This window comes from Cherax quadricarinatus, chromosome 37 (genome assembly GCF_038502225.1).
Source record: "Cherax quadricarinatus isolate ZL_2023a chromosome 37, ASM3850222v1, whole genome shotgun sequence".
NCBI lineage: Eukaryota > Metazoa > Arthropoda > Malacostraca > Decapoda > Parastacidae > Cherax > Cherax quadricarinatus.
This window is the reverse complement of record NC_091328.1, coordinates 10,771,287-10,788,786: the sequence shown is the minus strand read 5'-3', so window position 1 is coordinate 10,788,786 and position 17,500 is coordinate 10,771,287. Positions and strand designations below refer to the sequence as shown.

At 39.5% G+C, this 17,500-nt stretch overlaps 1 protein-coding gene across 4 annotated transcripts in view; it reads right to left on the bottom strand.

The window, feature by feature from the left end:
• The window catches only part of LOC128702646 (cell adhesion molecule Dscam2), a 720,609-nt gene that overhangs the window by 91,868 nt on the left and 611,241 nt on the right, over nucleotides 1-17,500 (bottom strand). For 3 of the 4 annotated variants that reach the window (XM_070091878.1, XM_070091881.1, XM_070091880.1), the window contains exons 10-14: nucleotides 13,726-13,870; nucleotides 11,510-11,661; nucleotides 8,481-8,591; nucleotides 8,029-8,190; nucleotides 6,210-6,497 (exon numbers count right to left, since the gene is read on the bottom strand). In XM_070091878.1, coding sequence (XP_069947979.1) covers nucleotides 6,210-6,497; nucleotides 8,029-8,190; nucleotides 8,481-8,591; nucleotides 11,510-11,661; nucleotides 13,726-13,870 — 858 coding nt within the window. Of the gene's footprint in view, nucleotides 1-6,209; nucleotides 6,498-6,610; nucleotides 6,896-8,028; nucleotides 8,191-8,480; nucleotides 8,592-11,509; nucleotides 11,662-13,725; nucleotides 13,871-17,500 lie in introns of all 4 variants that reach the window. The other variant, XM_070091879.1, reaches the window with a different exon arrangement.

The following is a 17,500-nucleotide window of genomic DNA, read 5'->3' as shown; positions in this document are numbered from 1 at the left end:
CTCAGTTTGGAAAGTGATGATGGAATAGAGATTCCTTCATCAGTGACCTCAGACGGAGCCGTGATCCAGCAGTCTGGATGATTCCTCGACTAATCAATGGAGTTCTCTGATATGAGTGAGTGTATCATTCAGCCAATCAGAGAATGTGTACATAGACTGAGTTCACCATTCTGCCTACCACGACAAATCTGTCTGGTCCAAATAATGTAAGTTGTCGCTGAGCCATCATCGAAAATTTTCCGAACTTTACCTGAGGATTATTTATCAAATGCTTATACGCTAGGGCTTCCAGCGTGTCTTAGACTGTTCCCTCACTGTCTTAATTCTGTCCATCCTGTCTTAGTCTCCTATTCCCCCTCCTGTTATATATTTACACTCCTTTCCCCTTCTTCCTCTTCCTATGAAATCTCAGTTCCATATGTCACTGTTCAGTGGGGAAGGGGTCCCTGCTCTCTCACTCTGACTTGTGGAGGTGACGCTATCGTTGGCACTACCGCTGGCACCACCGCCCCCCACCCCTCACCTTGTGGAGGTGATCGTATCTTTGTAGTACCTCTCACCACCCTAACCAATGTGGAAGTGACCCTATCATTGGCACTGCCATTGTCACTCGCGCCCCTAATCCCAACCCTTATTAGAGCAACCCAAGCACTGGCAGTCGTGCTTCTTCCCTCCCTCACCCGAACTCTCTTCTCCTTCAAGCTACATGATCTGTGTTACTGACACCTACCACCCCTCACCCCAACCCTTCAGTGCCTCCTGTTGTGAATCCTATCTTTAGTACCAGTCATGTCTCCCGTTCACCTCCCTTCCTCTTCGCACCTTATTTATCGCCACCCTAACTATTCTTATCCAGTTTATTTTAATCTTAACTACCTGCACTTTTAATACCTGCCCTACTATTCCCCACCATCATCCTCCCCAACTTTACTCTCCCCGCCTCCACCCAATCCAGCACACGAGAGAATCACTGATTCCATTTCTGGTACCCTTCCTGTCTCTCTCTGTTCGCCTATCCCTCTGAATATATATGTACACTAACACTCTCCACGCTACTATCCTTCCCTCCCTTGGTCGTGTACAACTGAGAGACCTTCCTGGTTGCTCTACATTTCACGACCCTGGTCTTACTGCAACCTAGAGATTCTCTTTCCTCCCTCGGGAAAGGGAAATAGCTTTCTACAGCTCACTAGTAGAAAGCATAAATGTCTCGATATGAGGAAACGGAGGATCGAGTGTCTAACATTTTTTGGGATGAATTATCGACACGAGGTTTGCATCTTCATGATTTGAGGGGTCTAGTAACATTAAAAACCTTGATAAAGTGAAACTAATTTACTTCTTCAATGTTCATTGTGCCTAAGACCCCATTTGTTACGTTTCTTAATACAAACAGCAAGCAGCCTGAATTGTCAAAGACCGCGTCGGACTTATGGAGCAGGGGATCGAACCTCCACCACACCTTGTGCAGGATAACCCACGCAGTTTTAGCAATTAATGCGATACAGTTTTATGTAGTTTCACTAATTCGTAAGTTCAGTAGGTTGACGATTAAAGGTGGTGAAGAGAGGTTCCTTGATGCAAGGGAGGGGACTCTTGATACAAGAAATCGCACCTTTCCTGCCTTTCCTTGGTTTGAACCTGATTGCCTTCCATTCGCAAGGTTCTACAGAGCCCGTATTAATTTACCGCATCCAAATCAATACAATAATTATGAGGATTGAGCAGTGACTGTGGAAACTAAATCCCCAGAGCACTCTGCACCAGAGGACAGACTGCATCAATACTGTCAGTAGCTGTCAGCCACGCAAATACTGACACACTAACTTCAACTTTCCAATATTTTATCCACGATTAATTCAGCAGCCGGCTGTCAGTAGTAAACCGGGCGAGAGTGGTCTATCTGACGGGAGCATTGAATATTTAACTGCGGCAGTGACAGTGTGAAAGAGAGAGAGAGCTGGCTGAGTAGCATCATGGCCAGTTATGTCTCCGGCCTCCCTTCAGATAGGGGGTGAACTGAGGCTGGTGAAGGAATCTTGAGCCAAGAAAATGGAGCTACCCATTCCCGAGGAAGGGTTAAATCAGTTTACCTACTATTCCCCAGGCTCTGTATGATTTCTACTACTACTACTACTACTACTACTACTACTACTACTACTACTACTACTATTACTACTAGTAGTAGTAGTAATAGTGTTCATTACGCTATGCCTCGTTGTGATGAATCTAAGAATAATGATTCACCATTTAATATATGCGCACCTTTTTAACTACTTTTAGCATTATATTTAACCCAGAATAACCCACGTCAAATATTCAGCATCTTTTTCTTTTTTTTTTTAAATACGACGGGAGTTTAATAAAATAACAATTCACGTTGTGTGTGTGTATATATATATATATATATATATATATATATATATATATATATATATATATATATATATATATATATATATATATATATATATATATATATATATATATATATATATTCTATGATTTTTATTTTCGTAAATTCTTATTCAAGTATATTGCTTTTTTTTTTTTTTAGATATTATTAGAGATATTTAGTTAGGTAGGGTGAGTATTATTGCTTAAGTATTTCCAGTGATTGTTTACGTGCATTTTAAGCTGTGAAGGTTTTAATTTACCAATGTTATTAAATAAATCGATTTCGATAAAATTACTAGAGAAGGCATCTCTTGATCAGCTTTCAACCCTAAACGCTGTTGTACCTTAATGAGCTAAAGAACTAAATTATTATTGGGCCGTTCCGCGATTCTAATTGGTTATTGGTTCTCTACAAGCTCCCACAAGCTTCCGTTTAGTTGGATTTTTGAGCTTCCTAGTGGAGAAGGAATGCTGCCTTCGAGACAAAGAAAGTCACTCTTGTTGTGCTGCTTCGTCTAGTTGAGGTTCTCTTCTCCCCATTCTGCGTTCTCACGTCTCAGTTAACCGTACTGATTTCTGACGTCTCCGTTAGCGGTCCTGGTTTCTGATGTCTCCATCAACCTTCCTGAGGTGTTTGTGTCCTTCGACAGCCTGATTCTTCAGTCCTGGCAGCCGGGAACCTTCCAGTGAAGTGTTTACTTAATGGAGGAACGTCGAGTGGAGCAGTAGTGTCGGATGGTATCAAACGCGGTGGTGGCATTTTGGTGAGATGAAAACTCTATTGATCTCAGAACTTACCTGATTATTACTCATCCACCTACCAAAACCATCACCTCATGCAATCTGCTGTAGATTTTTTTTTCTAATCACTGACAGTGCAAGGTATAGGGCTAGGGTTCATATCCACTCATTGTTTCAGGTGCAAAGAATCTCACTAATCCAGCATGCCCTGACGGAATAAATTGTAGGTTGAATAACTTTTATGCACCTGTTCCTACCAAGGTGTTTATTACTGCACCAGCATCAGTGTACTGATAAATATCAATGGTTCGTTTAACTGATTTCTTTAATTTATTTCTTCTGATGAACATTTATATATCATTTAACTATTACGGGAACTGATCATGTGTATTGTTAGACAGGATCAGACACTATTATACAACCGATTACAAATGGGGGAGGGTTTGTATATTTATATATTGTTTATATACAATCTTGACAATAAGACAATCATTTATAGTTCGTGTCTCAACTGATCCTTAAACAATAGGCCTGAACTGACACAGAGCAATTTTGAATGGCCTACACGGGATTAGCATATATTTTACGGAAATTTCAAATTTATTACACTTGATTGTAGTTCATTTTGAACTGTTTATTTTGAACTGTTCTTGTGATATGTTACATGTCTCATAACAGCCTTGTGCCCCATCAGTATCACTGGCATACATATATGCAGGCAGGAGAGAGTGTGACAACGTTACTGCAACCCTCCCCACGTACCTCTGCAGCGCTGCAGAGGGAACATCTGTCACCTGGCCATCTGTTAATGCCACTAGGGGCAGTAGTGCCACAATCATATATATCAGTGCCACGGGTGAGATTAGTGCCGATGGGAGCAGGAGAGGTACCACCCGCCACATGTCATTGCCCTTGGTGGCAGTAGTGCCGCGGGTAGCTGGACAGATGCCAGCCCACCACATGAGTGACACAGGGTCTAGATTCTAAGATGCTTTTTACAGGAGTATCATGATACAAAATATGAAACAGTATTTATCTTATGAATATAACTACGTACAGTTAGGAAGCGCTTACCAGCAGAAGGCTCGAGCCTCATCCACTTCTTGTATTTCACATTAATTATTTATATATATATATATATATATATATATATATATATATATATATATATATATATATATATATATATATATATATATACACACACATTTATACATTTAATGCAATTATATACGGATTTGTTACTATTTTGATGCGAAAACAGATAGCGCATTATAAGCGAGTACAGTGAATAAAAGTTCCATAAAATCGTAATAGCGTTACGATTGTCTTGAAACTAACGCAAAAAATAACACTTTTCTAGGAGAATGTTCTGTATATGTTAGTTTCTGATTCATAGAAAACGTCGTTTGTGTCTACGTCATGCAGATATTTCCTCTTGAATCCATGGAAAATAAGAACTTCTAAAATTTGTATATAACATTCCCCGAGCTACAAAAATATTAGACTGCATTCCTACGAAATTCCTGTAATTAACTACTATATAACCTGAAATAGTCTACCTCCCTCCTAAGAGCTTATGAACTAATCCCATACCACTTCATACCTAAATATATACCTCAAATATACATATATATATATATATATATATATATATATATATATATATATATATATATATATATATATATATATATATATATATATATATACACGTGGCTATCATGCTATATCACTTAGTTTGAATCTCTGTTTCCGTTTTAAAGGAGATAATGTTACGTTGGAAACCCAGCAACTCTACATATATAGGGGTGGGAGGCGGCATAGGCTTAAGAATAGACTTACAGCTCAGGCTACGAGAATATGTATATTTATATATATTATGAACAAACTTCTATGTCAGGCTATGATGCGATATGATCAAGAAACTTTTTAATGAGAGAATAAAAGGGTAATTTTTTTAAGAAAAATACATTCAAAACATGCGTGAAAAAACATGCAATAAAAAGTCTGGATAAGGTGATAAAGAAGGTCAAACAAACTCAAATATTACCTGTCAAGGTGACGCCGCTTCGTCTCAAAAATCTGACTTTCAAAATTGGATTTTTTGTCACTTGTGGATAAAAAAAAAATCGAGGCTCAATGCCTTCCAAAAAATAAATCAAGAAGATGACTCATGGAAAAAGTAAAAAATATAGAAAGCAACACATAATTCTAGTGGAAATAAATGAAGAGGTCTTAGAAAATATCGTGAGGGCAATGTTGCATGTGAATAAATGAAAACTATCCCATATTTTACTACAAAGTTTGTAGATAAAAGCTCCTTCCTCTGCATTATCTTGTTTACCTTTGATCTAGCCTATATGTGCATGCCTGAAACTAAATCTATCTTCGTACTCACGCGAGAAAAAACTTTGAAACTATAGCACTTGTATGTATCTAGACTCTGAGTTGTTCTTGTATCCCCGTATATATATGTGTGTACCTATAAAGTAGTGATGTACTGCTTCTTATTACAGTTGCCAAGTTAGTCTGGTATATCTCACTCTATAAGTAAAATTAATTTTTGAATGATGCAAGTCAGAAGTGAGAATCACATAGTATCTGTGGTGTAACCAGCGATGTAATCTTTGTTACAACAGTGTTCTACCTACGTTCCTGTGAGCCTAAGATAAGCTAATTATGAGGATATATTTACCCATTAATAAAAATATTGTCAACAATATATATTAAGCGTCTTTAGGATTCAATTCCGCTAAGAACAATAAATTCCTGAATAAATGGCAGTATTATATTTTGTGTGCTTTAAAGTTTCTCATCATGTGTTTTTTTTTTTTTTTGCAATAATTTGCATCCTCTGGTTAAAATAAATACAAGATACTTAAACACGTTATTTTTGTAAACGTAGCATATTAATGGAGCAAGCACAGCGGGGAACGAGTGAGGTTATCAACATGGAGTATAATTTCATAAAATTCTAATATTACCTATCCATATATGATGACTGAGACAATATGTATTGCTAAGTGTTAACAAAGGAGTGTGTTGTGTGGTGTTGTCTTGGGACTTACCTTTGATGACGAGGGTAGCCGAGTGAGAGGCTGTGCGGGCAGCGTTGGCAGCCTGGCAAGTGTAGTTGCCGCTGTGGTGAGAGTTAGCATGAGCCAGTAGGAGGGCGCTGGAGAACTGATCCAGAGGTCGCAATGTGAGACCCGTAGGAGGGTCCTGTGCCAGAGGTACACCGTCCTTGAGCCAGGTAAGAGTGAGGGGAAAGTCCCCTCTTCTCACCGAGCAGATCACCTGCACCCGTTCGCCTTCGCTAGCCTCCCCGAAGCTAAAGGGATTGATGGTGGGGGGAACTACAGACGTCGAGGAGCAGAGCATCAAGGAGAGGAACCAGCATCATCACAGCAGCCAAGGGAGAGAGAGAAACGTGAGAGAACGAGACAAGAATAAAAGAGAGGAGAGTTACCATTGACGTTGAGAGGGGCGGTGTGTCGGACGGTGGCGGCGTCGTTAGCAGCGGTGCACGTGTAGTTGCCGGTGTGTAGCGGGGTGAGGTGGTTGATAGTAAGGATGGTGGTGTATTGGTCTAGCGGACGCACCTGTGTGCCAGCGATGCTCTCGGCTGGCACCCCGTCCTTCGTCCAGGTGATCTGCAGCGGTGTGTCGCCTCCATTGACAGTACACTGCACGGAGACCCGCTCCCCCAGCGCCAGGTCACGACGTAGAGTGAACGAACTCAGCTTGGGAGGCACTGTGGCAATGGTACTCTCACTTGTGGGTCCTTCGAACCTTAACTCCTCAAGTTTGTTTTTAATTCCCCTGCCCATTAACCAATTATGTTACTGCCTGTACTCTATCTCTATCTCTATCTCTAGGTGCAATTATGTTACCACCGCCTTTATCTATCTCTAAGCTACTATGTTAGTGCCTTTATTTTATCCCTATCTCTTGAGGTACAATCATATTTTTTTCTCTAAAACTACAAAACTCAGAACTACCCGCTTTTATGTTTTATTTTAATCAAAATCTAATCTCTCTCTTAGACAAACATGTTTTTCTTTGTTTGACCTGTTTTAAACCTAAGTGTTCTCCAGGAGTTACGAGTTCTTCCAGCTTTCATATGAGCTATGAGTAACTATCTTACCTGAGTTTATTTAAAAACGTCCCTAATAAAAAATTTATCTGGCTCAATCTGCATATTTTATTTAAAATAAAAGATTCAGATACTATCTTTCTGCCTCTGTTTTTTTTTTAATCTCTCCCTCTCTGATTTTTTCAAATTTTCTTTTTCTCAAAGAAGCCATTTTTCCACCTCTCTTCTTCTATTCACTTTTCTGTGTCTCTCCTCGTTATATTTTCACAAGGCTTCATCTGATTAGGATTTTTTAACAATGACCTACATCATTCAGATGGATGATAACTATCAATTCTAAACATTCACAAACTTCAGTGACTACTACCCTATATCCAAAAATTAATAGAAAAAAGAGCTTCGATTTCTATTAACCTTCTCCTAGACGCTGGATTGCTAAATACTAGCTGCTGTTAATGAATAGGCTACCTTTGCCTGTGGTCATAGTCTGGGGATCATTTCTCAAGTAAATATCCTAATAAAACGATGCAAAATATATATGATATATGCTGTTAATGAAAAAAATTCTGCCAGACAATTATAGGAAAAGATTCTTCTCTCATACAGGAAGATTTTCAGTTTCTTATAAACCAATATTTACAAAAAAATTCTGATTAATTCGTGCCGAGTAAATTCCTCCAATTTTAAGTAAATCCTATGTTAAATAACATCTTGCTTCTTATGTTACCCCTTGTCCTATTTACAGCTTCCCTAAGGACAGGACACCTGCCACTTCGGGAAGCAGGACTCACCGAGAACCTGTACAGAGGCAGTGGCGGAGTGGGTGCGCCCCTGCTTGTCGTGGGCGGTGCAGGTATACGATCCACCGTCTGCAGACTTCTGCACATGTCTCACCACCAGCGTCCCGTTCTCGAAGACATTCTGTCGGGCTGTCACAGGCAGCGTGCGTCCGTCTTGAGTAGGAAAGATGGATCAGAGGTAAATCCTTACCTGGATTAAAGTAAATTATATCCCAAGAGACGTACATCTCTCGGTGTATGTCAGTAAAGTACTTTTACATATTTTTATTTCTCAATACATGCACAATTTACACACATTCTCAATATATCATTATAATCCACATTCTCTGAGATCATTTAACACGGAAATTAGTTTCTGTAAAAAATAAGAATACTTATTACACAAATAACATAATGATCTTATAAAACACCCAAACACACAAACTTGAAGCAGGGAGACGTACCTCTGGACCAAGTGATCTGGGCCAGTGGGTAGCCTGCAGCGGGACAGGATATCAGAAGCTGTTCCCCAGCCACAGCAGTAACTACTGACATTGGTCGAACGTAGGCAGGACCTACACGTAGGGAAGGATACATGGATAGACTCATTTACTGTTGTGAGGCACTATTCAAGCACATGTTTATGTTTTACACAGTTCATCTTTACATGCTAAAAGCTATAATCTCAACTCATTCCAGAGTACAGGCTTAGTCCACCTAAGATGCGACTTACAACAGTCAATTAAGATTCAGGAACCTATTTAATGGCAAATGAAAGGGAAGTACATCAACACAGGTACCTCGACACAAGTACCTCAACACAGGTACCTCAACACAGGTACCTCAACTCAAGTATCTCAACTCAGGTACCTCAACACAGGTACCACAACACAGGTACCTCAACACAAACACCTCAACTCAGGTACCTCAACTCAGGTACCTCAACTCAGGCACCTCACCACAGGTACCTCACCACAGGTACCTCACCACAGGTACCTCAACACAGGTACCTCAACACAGGTACCTCAACACAGGTACCTCAACAAAGGTACCTCAACACAGGTACCTCACCACAGGTACCTCAACACAGGTACCTCAACACAGGTACCTCAACTCAGGTACCTCAACACAAGTACCTCAACACAGGTACCTCAACACAAGTACCTCAACTCAGGCACCTCAACTCAGGTACCTCAAGACAAGTACCTCAACACAGGTACCTCAACACCAGTACCTCAACTCAGGTACCTCAACTCAGGTACTTCAATGATTGTGGCATTTGCGAACAATCAGAACATATTTTTAATGAACCTGATATAATACTGAAAAAGTGTTCTTGAATCTTTCTGGGACAAATTAGCTTTGGTTTACGCTGCAACATTGAAGTTTACTGATTATGAATTAAAATTCCATTTGATTTTGGAACAAATAGATCAGGTGGACTCTGAACTAGTTATAAGACACGGGAACAAAATGGTTGAATGTGGTTAAAATAATGTGAGATAATTTCATTATTTTTCCTAAATTAAGGGGAAAATTAAAGTACTGGAGAGTATCAGTGTTATCTAAATAGTAAAAAATATTATATACAGTAACACTTATTGGGTAAAAAATAGAGGCCATTGAATCAATTATTCAGATAATTATAGAATAAAATAATTTTATACAGATGCTGAAATTAATTATATTAAGGTAATTTTAATGGAAAGAAATATATTGTTTTAAGTATTGGTGAATTAAAGGGGCTATTGTGTATATTATACCACAATATCGACTACACCTTACTAATTTTACAATAAAATATGTCATTTTATATATGTCAATGGATATAAAAGAGTCGGTTAAATCAGGACAATTCATGGAAAATAATAGTTTTTGATTTTATATACATGTGGCAAGTAAATTGCTTAATATGTTGGAAATTTTCAAATTTAGAATCCTGAGACATTATACCAGAGGGAATATTGTTCCATATTCCTTTAGATAATCAGAAATAATCCCAACGTTACCGAAGATACAGCAGCTATACCACGAGTACCGAAGATACAGCAGCTATACCACGAGTACCGAAGATACAGCAGCTATACCACGAGTACCGAAGATACAGCAGCTATACCACGAGTACCGAAGATACAGCAGCTATACCACGAGTACCGAAGATACAGCAGCTATACCACGAGTACCGAAGATACAGCAGCTATACCACGAGTACCGAAGATACAGCAGCTATACCACGAGTACCGAAGATACAGCAGCTATACCACGAGTACCGAAGATACAGCAGCTATACCACGAGTACCGAAGATACAATAGCTATACCACGAGTAACGAAGATACAGCAGCTATACCACGAGTACCGAAGATACAATAGCTATACCACGAGTACCGAAGATACAGCAGCTATACCACGAGTACCGAAGATACAATAGCTATACCACGAGTACCGAAGATACAGCAGCTATACCACGAGTACCGAAGATACAATAGCTATACCACGAGTAACGAAGATACAGCAGCTATACCACAAGTACCGAAGATACAATAGCTATACCACGAGTACCGAAGATACAGCAGCTATACCACGAGTACCGAAGATACAATAGCTATACCACGAGTAACGAAAATACAGCAGCTATACCACGAGTACCGAAGATACAATAGCTATACCACGAGTACCGAAGATACAGCAGCTATACCACGAGTACCGAAGATACAGCAGCTATACCACGAGTACCGAAGATACAGCAGCTATACCACGAGTACCGAAGATACAATAGCTATACCACGAGTAACGAAGATACAGTAGCTATACCACGAGTACCGAAGATACAGCAGCTATACCACGAGTACCGAAGATACAGCAGCTATACCACGAGTACCGAAGATACAGAAGCTATACCACGAGTACCGAAGATACAGCAGCTATACCACGAGTACCGAAAATACAGTAGCTATACCACGAGTACCGAAGATACAGCAGCTATACCACGAGTACCGAAGATACAGCAGCTATACCACGAGTACCGAAGATACAGCAGCTATACCACGAGTACCGAAGATACAGCAGCTATACCACGAGTACCGAAGATACAGCAGCTATACCACGAGTACCGAAGATACAGCAGCTATACCACGAGTACCGAAGATACAGCAGCTATACCACTAGTACGGTACTTGTATTTTTCTTTTAAATTGTAACTTTGTTACAAAAGGACAAGTTTTGTATACTTATCAGTACATTTCATTATAGTTCGTATAGAATGTAACAATAAAATTTAGTAAAATAAATACTAAATCTATTTAAAATTTTATTGGTGTGGTAGTGAAATACGAAGGATTAATACCGTAGTTTCTTAATACAAATTTAAAATAGAAGCTACTTTTCGGTCCCTCCAACATTATATCACCCAGTCCATGTGAGCTCGAAACATTGTTCAGCTTTCTCTTCTAGTCTGCGGGTTAGAATTCGTCTACATCCACCAGCACTGCTTACCGTAGATGTTGAGCTTGGCAGTGTGGGAGGTGGAGCCGGCTCTGTTAGAGGCAATGCAGGTGTAGGCACCTCCGTCCTCCGACCGCACCCCCGTCAGATTAACGTGGCTCACCACTGCACCTCCCATAACTACGTACTGCCCGACCACCAGTCTGTAGGAGGGAGACACTGAGGCGAGCACGAGGATGGTGGGGAGATAAGAGGAGGACGATGAACGAGTGAAAAGAAGGCATGGAAAGAAAAGGAGAGGAGGAGGAATAGATGAGAGGATGAGGAGAAAAGGAGTTTAAAAAGGGGGGAGAAATAGTGTGATGTGGATGGAATGACGGGCAATCTCATCTTAGGGTAAAAAAAAGGCGGTGGATTAAGCAGTGGAAAATGTAGTGGATGAGGCAGTGGGAACAGCATTGAAAGAAACACTGTGAAAGGCAGAGAGACAGACAGACAGAGAGATAGACAGACAGACAGACAGACAGACAGACAGACAGACAGACAGAGAGTTCAGTCAGAAAGAGAAGGGATGAACGGAAGGGGTAATAATACAGGGGATGATGAATGAGGGACAACATGATAATAAAGTAAAAGAACGAGGGGGAAAAGGGATGAGGTGATCATTGAAGGGAATGAGAAAGGGAGGTGAGAGAATGAAAGAAAGCGAGAGGAGAACCACAGTGATGATCTACGAGTCATAAAGGAACTGAGAGACGCAGTCAGAGAACGTCTGAATAACAATAAAATAATAATAATAATAATAATAATAATAATTATTATTATTATTATTATTATTATTATTATTATTATTATTATTATTATTATTATTATTATTATTATTATTATTATTATAGCACAGCGCCTAGGGAATGGGAGGGTTTTCTCATATATATATATATATATATATATATATATATATATATATATATATATATATATATATATATATATATATATAGATATATATATATATATATATATATATATATATATATATATATATATATATATATATATAAAGTTTGTAAATCTGAGAGAAAAAAAAAACTCTCTCTTGAAATGGGGTGAAAATTATATAAACAAACTTATCTTTGGTTACTGTCTAGGCGAGTAAATGCACACGAGGATACACACGAGGACACGCACACGAGGACACACACGAGGACACGCACACGAGGACACACACGAGGACACGCACACGAGGACATACACGAGGATACACACACATGCTTACAGACTCGAGAATCTATACACAAAAGGACATAAACAAGAGTACATACCCATGAGGTCAGGTACATGACTACACACACACAGGTACAGACAGTTGAGTACAAACACGCTATTAAAGGTACAATTTCAGACTCCGGGCCATGAAAAGATTCTATTTTACCGTCTATTTTTTTGGCAGTGTCGCGAGAGAATATTTGTTCAGAAAATATACCTTTGTGAGCGGAACTGACGTTCTAATTCCTTTTCTCGGTTCGGCACACCGCCAATCACAAGCGGCTCAGATTGCTTATAACTGAAGACGTGGGAGAGCAAGACCTCGGTAATATTCTTTGATTTGTAGTACTTTTAGCTTCAGTCAAGACAATGAATAGAAGAAGACTGAGACTGGGGAGATTTCAATCCTAAGACGAATTAGATATTGTGTGATAGTTTTTACACACACACACACACACACACACACATACACAAGCACTGGGTAGGGGCCAGCGAGGAAAATGTCCGCTAGCACTACCATTGTCATCAGGAGTTAGTGTTATCGTCCGCAATTTACCTCCGGCGGTATTGCCCTCTGGACGATCTCCCCACCGTTATTAACCGAACCTCCATCGCTGCCCTTGTTAGTAACGTTACTGACGTGTCTCTCTCTCTCAGTCTCTCTCTCTCTCTCTCTCTCTCTCTCTCTCTCTCTCTCTCTCTCTCTCTCTCTGCTCACTCTATATGCTGACACTAACTAAACGCCTAAATGCATGCTCTGAATAAATTTTTCTGTTTGATACACAACAGATTCAAATATAATTTGTACAACATTCTATATCAATAAAATCTGTCCGCTGATATAAGCAAAGACATATTCACACGCAAAGAGCAACATTAAACAAACTTTTATTGAGCAAAATATTTTCCTTTATTAGATATTAAAGCAATGTGTTTGAGTCATTTGGTTCTATAATACACTGTGTGGTGTAATTATGAGGTTATCACCAACATTAACTGACCTGTCATGCTGAGGAAGAGGGAAGCCATCCAGGGTCCACGAGACGTGTGGTGTTGGTGCTCCAGAAGCGATGCATTTTAAGCTGACTGAGGGACCCGGCTGCAGCGTCTGACTTATGAAGCGATACTCTAGCACTGGAGCAGAGTCTGTGGGTAAGTCACAAGTGGCAGGAATTACTATTATATTTAATGTAACTGACACACGTCGGCCGGCTCCAACCAATCCTGGGTCAGGCCAAACAATTTTTTAATACACCTTCGGTCACTCCCTAACAGTCTTTCCGTAAGTAAATGAACATCGCTATTCAGTGACCAGAAAAAATACAGCGCTCGCAAAGAACAAGCATCATATGTTCAACTTCCAGAACTCACATCTGGTTAACAAGTTAATCTGAATCTATTCATAGACGTTATCTTGTTAAAAAAAACCATACCACGGGCGGGATTGAACCCGCGGTCAGAGAGTTTCACAACGAAGTTTTGAGACTCTGACCGCGGGTTCAACCCCGCCCGTGGTATGTTTTGTTTGCAATCGTGTCATTACGATTTCGTGAGTCACGTTATCTTGTTCACACGTCAACTTCATGTACAATTCAATCCCATCTAATAAGCCCAGAAACGCCTGCTGGATGCTTAGGGTCTTCTCAACTTATTAACTTCGAAATTTTATTCTGTTTCATTTTAGTATTTACATACAGAAAAGGAGAGAAAATAGGAGTGGCCAACAATTGTTTCCTGCATTTTATTTGTCTTCTAGGACACACATGAATACAAGAAGAATTTTAACCAACTTTTCCATGAGTAATGGAGAATAAACATTGCAGATTTATGAACTATTAAGACACACACGGTAAACAAATTGGAAAGTATGTACTTAAAGCATATAGACGCTTGTTAGTTTTAATCGTCATCTCACTTACTCATGACACAGAAAGGAAAAATAGCAACCCCTTACAAGAGTGAAAAACCTGTAACTGGTATTTGTTTTACACTCGTGTAAGAGGACCAGAGACAATATACAAACTTGGATACTTTATAAAACATGAGCGCCACTAAAGGAGATATATTAACAGGTGTGTGTGTGTGTGTGTGTCCTCTAATATTTCCCTATCACATACACCAAAAAAATCATTGTATTCGGTTGTAGTAGCCAGGTATAAACACCACCTGTCACCCACGACCCTTCCATATAACCTCTGAGTCTCCCGTAATAAGGTTGTTAAGACCTATATTAGCCACCAGAAGGACCTAACGACCACAGGTTAAAGGGGCACTCTGCTGATGCCTTTGTAACTTGTACCTGGAAAGTCCAGCTCTTCTCTATCTTATACTTGTCGCATTCTCTCCTGTCTACTGTCTTTTATCACTGTTTCATCATCCCTTTAATCTGCTTCCTCGCATAAAGCAAGCAGACGTTACAAGTATGAAAACGGCCTCATTCCCTTTACACATTCAATATGGTGAGTCAATCATCTATTTTTTAAAGAGATTCCTCTATCTTTTAAAGCAGGTAGCCTATTATATCCTTTAGAGTAAGTAAATCATTCTTTCCTTTAGAGCGAGCGGACACTACTTTTAGAATGAGCAGACCAGACCTTTAAAATTACCCGCTCTATTCTTTAAAGTAATTATCCCACTCAGTCCTTTAGAGTGAATAAATCCCTCTCCTCTAAGACAGGAAGCTCCTCCTTCCTTTAAAGTGACTAGAGAAAAGTTCATTCATTTAAAGTGAGTAAATTCACCCCCTCCCCCAGCATCTTTCACAGTCACCTTTATCCTAAAAAGTAAATTATCAATGCTAACTTAGTGAGTAATCCTCCCTAACCCTTAATGTACGTCGTAGCATTAAACTTTAGGTAGGTTTAAAAATAAGATGAATAAATGAAAATAAAATTGTATAAAATACCGACACAATGGAAAAATAAACACAGGAGCAGTATAATGTGATCCTTTATTGACAACGTTTCGCCCACACAGTGGACTTTATCAAGTCACAAACATATCTGTTTGTGACTTGATAAAATCCACTGTGTGGGCGAAACGTTGTCAATAAAGTATCACATTATACTGCTTCTGTGTTTATTTTTCCAAGATGGATAAATACATGAGCGAGATTGGTCGAATTTGAATGAGATCTGTAGAGCTCAGGTTCTGGGTGACTTTTGTAATAGGTTCGACAAATTTTTGACTTGACTGTAGGCTGGTTTTGAAAAGAGCCGGTCATGTATGGTCATGTATGGTCATGTATGGTCATGTATGGTCATGTATGGTCCTGTATGGTCAGAAGGCCCATTGTACTGTTCTTCCCTTTTTATGTTATGTTATTATATTATCTTTAAAGTAAGCCTCTCTATTCTTAAGAGAAAACCCAGTCTCCTTTTGTAAGTAGTGAACTCTATCTCTCTCTCTCTCTCTCTCTCTCTCTCTCTCTTGTAGATAACTCACTCTTAATGGAAAAGAGTTAGACCTCTTGTACCCTTTGCTAAAAGAAAACTAACTTACCCTCGCAAAGCAAGAACTTGCTCATACTCTGATAAAGATAAAACTCGTGCAGCCTTATTAAGATAGATCTAACTCCCTCCTGTGTAAAACGCAGTTCTAAAAAATAAATGTGTCTCGCTATCCGGCGCTGCCAGAAAAACGCCGAAAGCACAACGAGGTAAATAATGTATTTTTTTTTAGTAGCCGAGCATAAAAAAATGAATATGCCCAGATTTACATGTACCATATTGGAGTAACTGATTTTTCCCCACTCAAAATTCAACAGTTTAGAGTCTCGTGTGTGACAGGGAGACTGTCAAGTTAAGAGACTCATAGAGAACGGACGCAGGTCCTCTTGCAAATGTGATGTTTGTGGTACGAAAAGGAAAACAGACAAAAATGGTAATTGGATTTTTAATAGTGTCTACAATGTTGTCATCGTACTTACTGGGAAAACATCGAAGCTGAAGCAGTGGTGGAAATATTTTCATGTTGTTTTTCTTTGACCGAACTGGTGTGTGTCTCTTGTTTAATGAGAGAGAGAGAGAGAGAGAGAGAGAGAGAGAGAGAGAGAGAGAGAGAGAGAGAGAGAAGATATACTCACGTATGAACAAGCAAACTCTTTACTACAATACAGGCATTTGTCTCTCTCTCTCTCTCTCTCTCTCTCTCTCTCTCTCTCTCTCTCTCTCTCTCTCTCTCTCTCTCTCTCTCTCTCTCTCTCTCTCTCTCAGACTTACCCCCCCTCCTCTCTCCACTTGTCCATTTCACTTTTTTCTAACCCAAGACAAGCTTGAAAACTTTTCTTTATAATTCTAACGTCTGGAGATAATGAGATCTTAGTCTGTTGGCGTTTTTGTTCTCTCGTGTAGATGAAGAGTTAATTGGCTATTTAGCATAGTAAAGAGGAGATCGACTCTTGAGATAAACGTTGCTTAGCGTATTAACATCTTACTTAAATTTCTTATATGCCAGAGATCCTATTTTAATTACAATATTTATGATTTTCTGGAAACAAACACATATGCAGTTTAATGTGATCCTTTATTGACAACGTTTCGCCCACACAGTGGGCTTTTGCAAGTCACAAACAGATCTACCTAGGGTGGAAGGTACGGGAGTATTTATAGTCAGGTTCAAAATGTTGAGGTCAGGTGGAGAATGCTGCATCTGATGATCTACCGGGTGGGGTTATAGAGTCTTGGGTAGCTTGGCATAGAACACTGCAGAAGGTCTACCCACAACTTGTCCAATACCCCTGCCAAGCTACCCAAGACTCTATAACCCCACCCGGTA